This window comes from Psammomys obesus, unplaced genomic scaffold, assembly GCF_907164565.1.
Source record: "Psammomys obesus unplaced genomic scaffold, mPsaObe1.curated_primary_1811, whole genome shotgun sequence".
Classification (NCBI taxonomy): domain Eukaryota; kingdom Metazoa; phylum Chordata; class Mammalia; order Rodentia; family Muridae; genus Psammomys; species Psammomys obesus.
Window position 1 is genome coordinate 1,907,228 of NW_026586662.1, and position 12,030 is coordinate 1,919,257.

General features: G+C 37.1%; 1 protein-coding gene across 4 annotated transcripts in view; it reads right to left on the reverse strand.

Moving 5' to 3' along the window:
- The window catches only part of Dop1a (DOP1 leucine zipper like protein A), a 106,383-nt gene that overhangs the window by 50,475 nt on the left and 43,878 nt on the right, over positions 1 to 12,030 (reverse strand). For all 4 annotated transcript variants that reach the window (XM_055602489.1, XM_055602488.1, XM_055602486.1 and 1 more), the window contains 5 exons: positions 7,911 to 8,010; positions 6,817 to 6,926; positions 5,680 to 5,788; positions 3,830 to 3,950; positions 1,989 to 2,108 (listed from right to left, as the gene is read on the reverse strand). In XM_055602489.1, the coding sequence (XP_055458464.1) occupies positions 1,989 to 2,108; positions 3,830 to 3,950; positions 5,680 to 5,788; positions 6,817 to 6,926; positions 7,911 to 8,010 (560 nt within the window). The remainder of the gene's footprint in view (positions 1 to 1,988; positions 2,109 to 3,829; positions 3,951 to 5,679; positions 5,789 to 6,816; positions 6,927 to 7,910; positions 8,011 to 12,030) is intronic.

Genomic DNA, 12,030 nt, shown 5'->3' on the forward strand with positions numbered 1-12,030 from the left:
GACTTATGGCCAACCTTTGGGCAGAGTGCAGGGAATCTTATGAAAGAAGTGGGAAATGGTAAGATCTGGAGAGGCCAGGAACTCCACAAGGAGAGTAACAGAACCAAAAAACCTGAGCACAGCGGTCTTTCCTGAGACTGATACTCCAACCAAGGACCATGCATGGAGATAACCTAAGACCCCTACACAGATGTAGCCCATGGCAGTTCAGTGCCCAAGTGGGTTCCATAGTAATGGGATCAGAGACTGTCTCTGACATGAACTGATTGGCCTGCTCTTTAATTACCTCCCCCTAAGGGGGAAGTGGCATTACCAGGCCAGAGAAGAAGACACTGCAGCCACTCCAGAGGAGATCTAATTGACTAGGATCAGAAGGAAGGAAAAGAAGAAGTCCGCTCCCCTATCAGTGGACTTGGGGAGGGGCATGTATGCAGAGGGTGGAGGAAGGGAGGGACTGGGACGGGAGGAGGGAGGGAACCACAGGGGGGATACAAAGTGAATAAAGTGTAATTAATAAAGAATTAAAAAAAAAATGGAAAAAGTAAACCAAAAAAAAAAAAAAAAAACGATTTACATTTCTGCCACTGTGAATGTGCCTCCTACTAGAAATTGATAGTTTTTTTTTTATTTTATTTGAGTTCTAAACTGAGACACTTGATTTACAATGTGCTCTGCTGGATTGCTGTTACACCAACATATGTTCCTAATATCTGGAATGTTGCTCTCCTTCAAGGTCTGAGATCAAACATTACAATTTACAGGAAATCTCTTCTGATCCAAGAAACGTTGATATGAACCCCATATTAATCCTATTTGATCAAACATTGCCCTATAGTCTCATGTTTTAATTATACAGTCCTTGACCAGCAAAAAAATATAAACAGGTAGAGAATTAAATAAAATCAATGGACAGTATGGGGATAACTGATTCTGATGAGTGCTTTGAGGGAATGAAGGCTATTTTAAGGTGAGTGACCCCTCTACAGGATCATTTCAGAAAAACAAAGCTGGTAGGATAAATAAAGAATAGCACAAAAAAGAAGGGTCAGCTGTACAAAAGGCAGTGAATGTTCAAGAAATAGTTCAGGTTAGCTCAAAAAGCATGGATGTGTGTTCTGAATATAAAATATTTAATACAGAAGGGTGGAGATATGCATAGAAAACAGAGTATGGCAAGGTGGGAAAAGATACTCATAATTCCTCTCTCTGTTTACACATTAACCTATGAGGCATTTTATTTTCAATTTCTAATTATTCCTGGGGCAGACATGTGCATATCTTACTTGTTACACTGTGAAATCCCTGAGGTCAGACACTATCTAATATACCTAGCACAATGCTTTTCAACTGGGAGCTTACTGTATGTCAATTGGAAAGCAGGTAAATCTCTGTATTATAAAAGGGATTCATACACATTTACAGTTGTAAATGCCTCCAGACACAAGGTTGGACAAGCTTACTGTTTGACTACATGATCCTCAGGCTTTAAAAGTAAATTAGGGTGCAAAAGATCTGGACTGAGGTTTGAGGTAGAGATTTCACTGTTTCACTAGCATCCTAGGGTTTCATATAGTGTGTCAGGCTTTCTATTCTAAGGTGCGAAGTGTTTATTTTTTCTAGTCGGGGACAATATGGGATGCTTCTAAGTCCCTACAAACATAGAGCTGTCCTGTCAGTGAGTGGGGACACTCTGGCAAGTGTGCTACTGTAGGTTGCTGTCTCCTCCACAGCCAGGGACAGCGGGGCAGCCTCAGCCAGACAAATGAACACTTTCATCTGTGCTGAGTAAACAATCACCTCTAAGCTCCTTTCCAACTATAGCGTTATATGACCAGTGATTTTTATGTCTTGGATTGACAAGGTAAATCTAGATTATGGGTAAATAATTAACACATTTCAGCAGGAGTAAAATGTATAGAAGAACATGTTAAAAGCTAAATGTTAGCTTTGGATGTTACTAAAAATAACAAGTGAAGCAGTTAACCTACCGACAACATTCTTCAAACCAGCGTGCAATGTAATCCCACATATAATAAGGTTCGAAGGAATTAAAGAGAAGATTCGCAGTTTTAATCAGCTCAGCTGTTTTCTTGTTTTCCCTTAATTTACTAAAAAAGAAAAGAAACCAAACAACTAGATATATTTTAAAACAGCGCATTTATTATTAGGGCAGCACACCTTTCTACACAGCTGCTAGAATATTGCCTAGGAGGAAGATTAAAATGTGATATATCTCACTCTATTACTTTACATAGAATTACTTTTCAGAACTTGAGTTTTCATAATTCACAAGAATGATAATCAGAATTTGCTTAACATACTTTCTGCATAGTAACCCACAAGAGACTAGAAAAGACAGGTTCCCTCTGCCTCTTTTGAGAAAGATTGTTGAGCTATATACTACAGTTGAGTTTCAGACCTTCTCCAATGCCTCCCATGGCCAAATGCTGGGATCTATAACCCTTAGCCATGATACCCAGATTCCTTGGAGACTCTTTTAAGTGTGTAGTTGTTAATTTGGCACCAAGATCTTTTGTTGTTGGCAAATATAAACTGAGTTGTGATCTGTTTTCAATAGCCTTCTGGCTATGGAATCTTTTTGACTGTTTTATACCAGTCAGGATTTTCTTTACAAGGGTAAATTCTGACTAGTTTCTGACTAGTCAAATGACAAAACTTAGCTTGAAAACCAATTAGATGCTGGGTGTGCAGCTCAGTGGTAGACTCTCTGGGTCCCTTCTTAGCAATAATATGAAAGAAGAAAACATAAAGCATAGTTACTATAAACTGCACTTGTTACAGAACTTCTCAGGAAGAAATGACATTATTTCAAACGGTTAGCTGATTTCTTAACATACTTTTCTCATATCCTTTCTACAACTAAAATGATTATCTTATATAGACACTGTCAGTACAGCTGTCAGGGGGTAACAAAAAGGACTAATATATTCTGTAGGATAATACAGAATCTCAGAGGACAGAATCAAATAAAGCAATACGTTTATCATTATCAACCTTTCTAACAAAATAGATATTGTATCATCAGAAATCATGTGTATGTTTTATATACATAAACAAGTATGTTTTAGGAAAGATAAAGGTATTACCCAATTACCACCAAAGAATCAATAATGAAAGGCAGAGTTAGTAAAACAAAACCAAAACAATTGTGGTCTTGGAACCTTTGTTCTATTACAGTAGCAGGTAATATTAGAATAGAAGTGATCCGCTTAACACAGAAAATAGAAAAAAAAAAAACCAACTTTGTCTTCAATCCAACTCTCATTATCTGACACGTTGTCAGTCTCTGGTGAATTTATAAATTAAATTTTCTGGGGCTATTATCTTCACATTAACTGTCAACAGTTTTTAATTTTTTATATTTGCTCATTTATTCTGTGTATGTACATGGGCATGACATGATGAGCACATGGAAATAAAAAGAAAAATTTCAGTTGCTCCCCCTACCATATGAGTCTAATGGATGAAACTCAAAAGAGTCAGGCTTGGAGACAAGCACCGTTCTTAACCCACTAATCCATCTTATCAGCCCAACTATTCAACATTAGTTTCTCAAATTTGTATGATTAATAACCAATTAAGTAATCAAGTGGTGATTATTATCTTGTTTAAACACCTGTTTGAAATATGAGAACAATTATGATAGTTCATACTATAAAAGTGATTTTATTTATCATAATATAACTTTAGAATAAATTCCCTAGCCATTTTAATAATCACACTGTATGAATTAATATACTAGAGTCTATTTCATAAGCACTAATAAACAAGGCCTTCTTTATAGCATACTTAATTTTTAGTAATCTACCTGCTTAACTGAGCATGGTCCTTGCTGAAAGGTGGTTCCATCTGAAGATCCAATTCTGCTTTGCATTGAGAATACAATGTTCTAAACACTTCAATCAGAACATCTTCTAGAATTACAGGTCCTAAAATTAATATACAACAAATTATAGGCAGCAACAATTTAGTACTGGCAAATCATGATGTCCTGAAGAATGGTCCAATTAAAGCATGTTTTCGGGGGGGGGGGGGGGGAGACGTACTTTAAAAAAGAGGCCCGCCCTCCTGCCAGAAGCTAAACTAAACTATATTTTGAAATGTGGTCTAATAGTAAATAACGGGATAAATGCCTATTTAAAGTAGAGGGTCACATTAACCAGAAGTGCAAACATCAGGAAAATTGGTTTGGTTAAGTCTCTGTTACCTTGCAAAGGCTCTAATTTTTGAGTCTTAGTTTCCTCATTCCAAATGAGGAGAACAACACCAGACTCACAGGACAGTCTAAAGACATGGAGAATCTTCTGTAAGGTACACAGCGCAGCTCTTAGAATGACTGTCCAGGAGATGTTGCCACATCTGTGCTGTTATTAAATAACTCCCTGAAGGATAAATTTGTCTGCTTCACAGTTATTGCGATCCTTTAAAAAAAATCCTCTCAGCTTCCTCACTATCACAGAATACCTCAAAAATGACCTGTTGAAGTCCTGCACACAGCTGCTACTCTCATATTTTAAAATTTCACTTTGAAGAGTTGGTGAATTAAATGTTTGTGCCAAAATATCTGAATATAAACAGAAATATTACAGATTTTATAATAGATCATTGCTGGGGCTGGAGAGATGGCTCAGTGGTTAAGAGCACTGGATGCTCTTACAGAAGACCTAGGTTCAATTCCCAGCACCCAGAGAGTAGCTGAAGACCTACAGAGCCAAAAAACCTGGGCCCACAGGGGCCTGCAGAGACTAATGCTCCAACCAAGAACCATAAATGTAGAGGACTTAGACCTCCTGTTCAGATGAAGCCTATAAGCTGCTCAGTTTCCTAGTGGGTTCCCTAGAAAGAGGAGCAGGAGCTGTCTCTGATATGAACTCAATGGATGGCTCTTTGATCATCTCCCCCTGGGGTGTACAGCCTTGCCAGTCCACAGAGGAAGATGATGCAGCCAGTCTTGATGAGACCTGATAAGCTAGCATCAGATAGAAAAGGAGGACCTCCCCATCAATGGACTAGGGGAGGAGCATTAAGGGGGAGAAGTAGGAGTGTGGGTAGGACTGGGAGGAGATGAGGGAAGGGCTAAATTGTAATAAATAATGAATAAAAAAATAAAATAAAATAAACTGTAACTCACACCCTCACACAGACATACATATAGGTGAAATACCAATTCACATGAAATAAAAATAAATTGTTTTAAAAATAGATTACTGCTTTTTAAAAATTTATATTAAGTACTACAGTAAATTTCTAGATCTGATATATAAAAAACACACAATGAAAGAAACTTCAGAAAAGTAACAGCAACAAGACTGTGAAGGAAAGATATAACTCATATTTCTATTCTACCCTTCAAATTCTATGAACTGTAAGGTAGTTATGACAGATCAAAAATGTTTCCATTTCAGTGAATAATTAAAAAGGACCTGACATGACATATTTTAAAAATGACTTTGTTGCCTAACACAGCATAAAGCATAGGTCTTGTGCTAACATAAAGGCCCAGTGAACACCTGTAACTTCGGTTAAGAAACTATTGAGAATCTGTATTTAAAAGCCATTTCAAAATACAGTAGTTTTCCCAATGTCTTCCTCTTACTTGTATCATGAAACAATACAAAAGGCATATCACTTTATACTTTGGACAGCAGCATATGTTACCTAGCTCAGGTTTGTCCAATAAACTAATCAAAATCCGAAAAGGTTTTAGATCCTGCATGAGAGTGCTTTCTTCTCCAAATCCATTCACTTGTAAGATTCCCACCATGGCCTTTAGGAAAAAACAAAACAAAACAAAACAAAACATACTAGTGATTCAGAAACAAGTAATGTTTTTAATACAAAAACTATTTTCAACTATATCCATCTAAAATGCAGATTCACATCCCCTGTGCTATCCTGACTGATGTCTTCTTCCTGTGCCATGAAGAAAGATGTCAGAATTATCCATATGGAGAAAGCAAAGTGCTTAAATTATTATTATTAATCTGCTATTTATTTTTGAGACAGGACCTCACTATAAAGACTCGGTTGACAACAAACCCACCATCCTCCTGCTTGCTTCCTCTTAGTGCTAGGACTACAAGTGCATATCATCAAATTAGATCATAAACTTTCACTGGAAAAAGAAAAGAATGAAGAGAAGTGTATTGAGAATTTGAATGTTGGCTCTCTACAGATGTTTCTGTTTGGGGCATGAATTTCAACTATGCCATCTTATCACAAAGGGATATGATATGCAATTATCTTCTTAGTCATTTAAATTTCAATGTACAATTTCCCTCATTTAAAAATGCTTCAAGCTGGGCATGGTGGTCTACACCCATAATCTCAGCACTTCAAAAGCTGAAACAGGCAGGTCATGAGTTCAAGGTCAACTATGTTACACAGCAAGATCATGTTTCAAAATCAAATAAGTAAAAGAAAAATGTGTGAGCAAGCATTTATTGGAATATTTTGATGCATTTTAAATAAATGGGTAATTTTAACGATTCTATGTGAGTTGCAGTCTTACCATATCTAGCTTGCAAAAGCCTTATCCACCCGAGGTTTCAGAGGAAATTTGGGTTCTGGTCATTTTCTGAAAAATCCAACTTTCACAGGGCAGAAAGGCAAAAAACTGTCCTCCTGTGGGAGTCCAGCCATGATTACAATTTTACTGTAGCTATATGCATGTTACAGTCATTCTTTGGAAGTTTTTGAGTCTTGTCTTGACTTCTTCAATTATGAGTTCAATTAAGGTAGGAGTTTGTCTTAGGTAACAGGAGGTAAGCAAAGAATAACGGAAATAGCCATTACCTGGACTAACAATTCTTTTGAAAAGGTTGTAAAATAGTAAGTGGCATGTTCTTCAGGATTACTGTGTCTTGTGCTCCTGGGTCCTATGATAGCACCGTTGTTATCAAAACCTCCATGGGAATAAATCACAAAAGTAATTAAAACAGAAGTCTTAGAACTGTTGTTCACTAAATGCTAAAATATCTCAAAAACAGCACTAAACACTTACCCAATTAGTAGCCCATTCAGTGCCAGCAAGAGAGACCATTTTAGATAGTTTAATAAATGGAAACCAATTCAATAGGCGAGTCTAATAGATCCTTCCAGAATTATGATCTTATCTTACCTCAAATCTTACAGTAAAAAAACAAAAACCTGAGGATTTATAATATCTAAGGTAAGTTATCAAGTGTTTTCTTCTCTCTAGTAAGAGGTCATAAGGACAGTCAAGCCACTCATACAAAGGCTGAAGATGACATGCACGTAATGCTCTATGGCGTAAGCGCACACAGTGTCCCACACTGGTGTCACCTAGAGACAGTGGAACTTGCTACTTATGATTCCTGAGTGACTTTCAAGTTTTGGAAATTTTGTCATTATTCTATTAACTTATTCTTTTTAATACACTAACATTAAGTATAATCATAGCAATTTATAACAGGAAAAATATTTTGTTAAACTGAACATGACTTTATGGATTAAAATAGCCCATTCAGTTAGGAGGCTTCTGAAATTTGCTCAGAAATTTCATCATAAATAGTTCCTCCACCTGGGTTGGTTGTTGTTGTCATAATTATTAGAGAGAGGGAGAGAGATAGCATAAACTAGATGAGTGTATGTGCTCTTGGAGGCCAGAAGAGGGCACTGGATACCCTGGAGCTAGAGTTACAGATGGTGCTGAACCACCTGATGTACATGGTGGCAACCAAACCTTTACAAGAGCAGCAGATGCTCTTAAGCACAGAATCATCTTTTCAGCACAGTTTTTATTTTTTATTGTTCATTTACACATAAATGTTTAGTTTCTTCATATAATTTGAGATACTTATACGTGGCAAATCTCCTTTCAGTTTTTTTTCTTTTGTCAATTATAAGCATATTCGTTAATTACTTACCAAGAAGCCATGCATAAAGTCTTCGGTTCAGGGACATATCCCTCCTTAGAACTACATGAAGGGCTGCTGACAAGATCCTGATCATATCCGGTCGAGTGGCCTGAAAAAGTAATGTAGTTACACTTAATAAAAGTTTTTCACTCTTTTTAAGAAAAGAATGTCTTGAAGTCTGCTCAGAACATTAGCGTGTGCCAGGCATTTTTATATAACATTGCTTCATCTAAACTTTCATATACGGGAGCTACTGCTTCTAATTTACATTCTGGGAAACAGGAAGAAAGGTAGCACGACTCTTAGTTTCTTTTGGACAGTCTCACAGAGCGTTGAAGTCTGGTCCCAACCACCCCGAGCAGCAAAGGATGGCACTGAACTTTCACTTTGATCTTCTGTTCTTTCTCCTTGCCTGTCTCCCAAGCTGTAAATATGTGCCGCTATTCCCTACTACCGATTTAGTTTTATAGCTGAAACTATAACTCACTTTAACATCACGTTTAAAGTTCTTCTTACCTCTCCATCAACAGTAAAATCTGACACAAACACGGATGATAAAGAGGACAAATAGTAGAAAGTCATATGCCATTAGTTGTTCAGCAATGTCAACAAACTTTAAAGTTTTGAAGAAGCTGTTAGCATCAATTCAGTCCTTTTTTCCTCTTAAAAAAATCTACTTGTAGTGTTTCAAACATAGGTAACACAAATGAAATCCAAATAGTCCTTTTGTTCTAATCAATAACTTTAATTTTTTTCCTCCAGATTTTTTCCTCTTTAATTTGATGTTTGAAAATGATTGAAGATTCCATGTTAATCAAAAGATGTAAAGTTAAAATAAAAGACGGAAAGTAGCTAATAAATTTGTTGTTAATATTAAGAATATTACTGGGGGCTCAATGAGCTAAAGCTCTTGTCATGTAAACCTGATGACCTAATTCAAGCCTAGGATTCTGAAGTGAAAGGAAGAGTTGTCTTCTAGATTGGGAACGGATCTTCACCAACCCTATATCTGACAGAGTGTATATATATATATATACACTCTGTCAGATATAGGAGATATATATATACACTCTGTATATATATCCAGTATATATAAAGAACTAAAGAAGTTAAACAGCAACAAATTAAGTAATCCAATTAAAAAATGGGAAACAGAACTAAACAGAGAATTCACAACAGAGGAATATCGAATGGCAGAGAAACACTTAAAGAAATGCTCAACGTCATTAGTCATCAGGGAAATGCAAATCAAAATGACCCTGAGATTTCACTTTATACCCATCAAATGGCTAAGATCAAAAACTCAAGTGACAGCACATGCTGCAGAGGTTGTGGAGAAAGGGGAACCCTCCTCCACTGCTGGTGGGAATGTAAAATTGTACAACCACTCTGGAAATCAATCTGGCACTTTCTCAGACAATTAGGAATAGTGCTTTCTCAAGATCCAGCTATACAATTCTAGCCATATATCCAAAAGAGGCTCAAGTATACAATAAGGATATTTGCTTAACCATGTTTGTAGCAACTTTATTTGTAATAGCCAAAAGCTGGAAACAACCAAGATGCCCCTCAACTGAGAAATGGATACAGAAAGTATGGTACATCTACACAATGGAATACTACTCATCAATAAAAAAACAAAACAAAACAAGGAAATCATGAAATTTGCAGGTAAATGATGGGATCTGGAAAAGATCATCCTGAGTGAGCTATCCCAGAAGCAGAAAGACATACACGGTATATACTCACTCATATAGACATATAATATAGGATAAACCTACTAAAACCTGTACACCTAAAGAAACTAATCAAGAGGGAAGACTCCGGCTAAAATGCTCAATCCCCATCCTGAAAAGCAAAGAGGATGAATATCAGAAGAAGGAGAAAACAGGAAACAAGTTAGGAGCCTGCCACAGAGGGCCTCTGAAATGCTCTGCCTTGCAGACTATCTAAGCAGATGCTGAGACTTAGGCCAACTGTTGGGTAGATTGCAGGGAATCTTTTGAAAGAAGTGGGAAATAGTAAGATCTGGAGAGAACAGAAGCCCCACAAGGAGAGCAACAGAACCAAAAAATCTGAGCACAGTGGTCTTCCCTGAGACTGATACTCCAACCAGGTAGCATGCATGGTGATAACCCAGAACCCCTGCTCAGATGTAGCCCATGACAGTTTAGTGCCCAAGTGGGTTCCATAGTAATGGGAACAGGGACTGTCTCTGACATGAACTGATTGGCCTGCTCTTTGATCACCTCTCCCTGAGGGGGAGCAGCCTTACCAGGCCACAGAGGAAGACAATGCAGCCACTAACAGACTAGGATCAGAAGGAAGGAAAAGAAGACCTCTCCTACCAGTGGACTTGGGGAGGGGCATGCATGGAGAAGGAGGATGAAGGGAAGGATTGGGAAGGGAGGAGGGAGGGAACTACAGGGGGGATACAAAGTAAATAAAGTGTAATTAAATTTAAAAAATTTTAAAATTTAAAATTTTTAAAAAGTTGTCACACACACACACACACACACAACAAAATTTAAGAGAGCATCACTAAATAATCAATTAAATATAGAATCCTGGAATCTTAAAGTCAGATCTTGGAAACTGACCAATTAAAACTATTCTATGAGAAAGGACCTGATGGCCATCAATTGCCAGTAGCTCTAGAACTAAGGCTGTGACTCTGTGCCCACCTCCCCTCTCCATGCTGGAGCTGATAGCAACTGAGTTCCTGGGGGAGAAAAGCCGGTTTTCTTTAAGGATGTGGCTTAGTAGGTCAATCCTGCTTCAGTGCAAGGCCATACATTCAGGAGTATATGTGCAGTACAAACTGGACTGAATGGGTTAAAAAAAAAAAGACACAAAGTTGGGTGGGTTAGGAAGGGGTGTAGATCTGGGAAGATTCTGAGGGCATGAATATGATCAAAATATGTTTTATGAAATCCTCTAAGAACTAATAAAAAATGAAACACAACAACAAAAATGATCCAGGCTTCTTAAGGCACCAAAGTACAGTGAAAATAAAATGTTTGGGTAGTACCTCATCTGGAATGCAGAGCTGACCTTTCTTAACGACAGTGACGTTTCTCTATGCAGTCTTCCTGATATGGAAAGGGAATCATCCCCAGAATTAGCAATATCTGAGGTGTTACAGGACAAGTTGTCCACAGGTAACAAATTATGCCTCTTCTTTATAGATACTGTCAGTAAGCTAGAAAATGTGTCAAGTATAATCCCTAGGTACCACTCCAGGAGGCCACCGGGTGAAAACCAGCTATATAACAAATAAAGAAAATGCCATAACAATATCTAAGTATATTTACTTTTTCTTTTGCTGTGCTGGCATTTCCCCAACATGTAAGAAGCAAGTTAAACAACTGGAATATCCATATGAAAACCAGCTGAGTAGAGGTACCCATTGTACTTAAATCTTATCATTTTTGCTGCCAGATTCTTGGAGGAAAGTAAAAACACCACCAAAAAAGGAAAATAAGCTGATGGTATAGCTCTGTGATAGATGAGCTTGCAGGAGACCCTGGATTCCAGTACATAAAAGAAAAGGGGAAAAAAAGGAAGGAAGACTAGTCTGTTTCACAGTTCTTTTAAAAAGAATGTTATTGAAACTTGACCTTGTCACTCAAGGTACACGTTTCAGTTCATGACTTTTACTATTTTGTAAAATTGTATACTAAAATTATAAGCACATGTACTGTTCTTTTGCTACATATGTAGGATGGTTGTCTCAGTGTTTAGAATAGAATAGTTTTTTTTTAACAGTATCATTTTGCCAAAGTATGTTTTTTCTTAATATATATTGGGTTATAGCTAATATAAAATATGATCTTTTAGATTTTGAAATTTAGGAGTCATCCCTCAAAGTAATACTGTCAAACAGAAACAATATTGCTATAAATAACAATATTGGCAACTCCAAAAAAATTACATTGTGAAAGACTTTGTATCTTGAAGTTACACTGCTTCCAGAAATTGAGCAAAACTCTTTTCAGCACCTAATTTTTTAAAGCTTCATATATATGAACTTTATTTACATCATTTCCCCTTTCCTCCAAGTCCTCCCATGTTAAACCTTATGTCCCCCCTTCTCCAACTCACAGCTTCTTTATCTTTAGCTGTTATA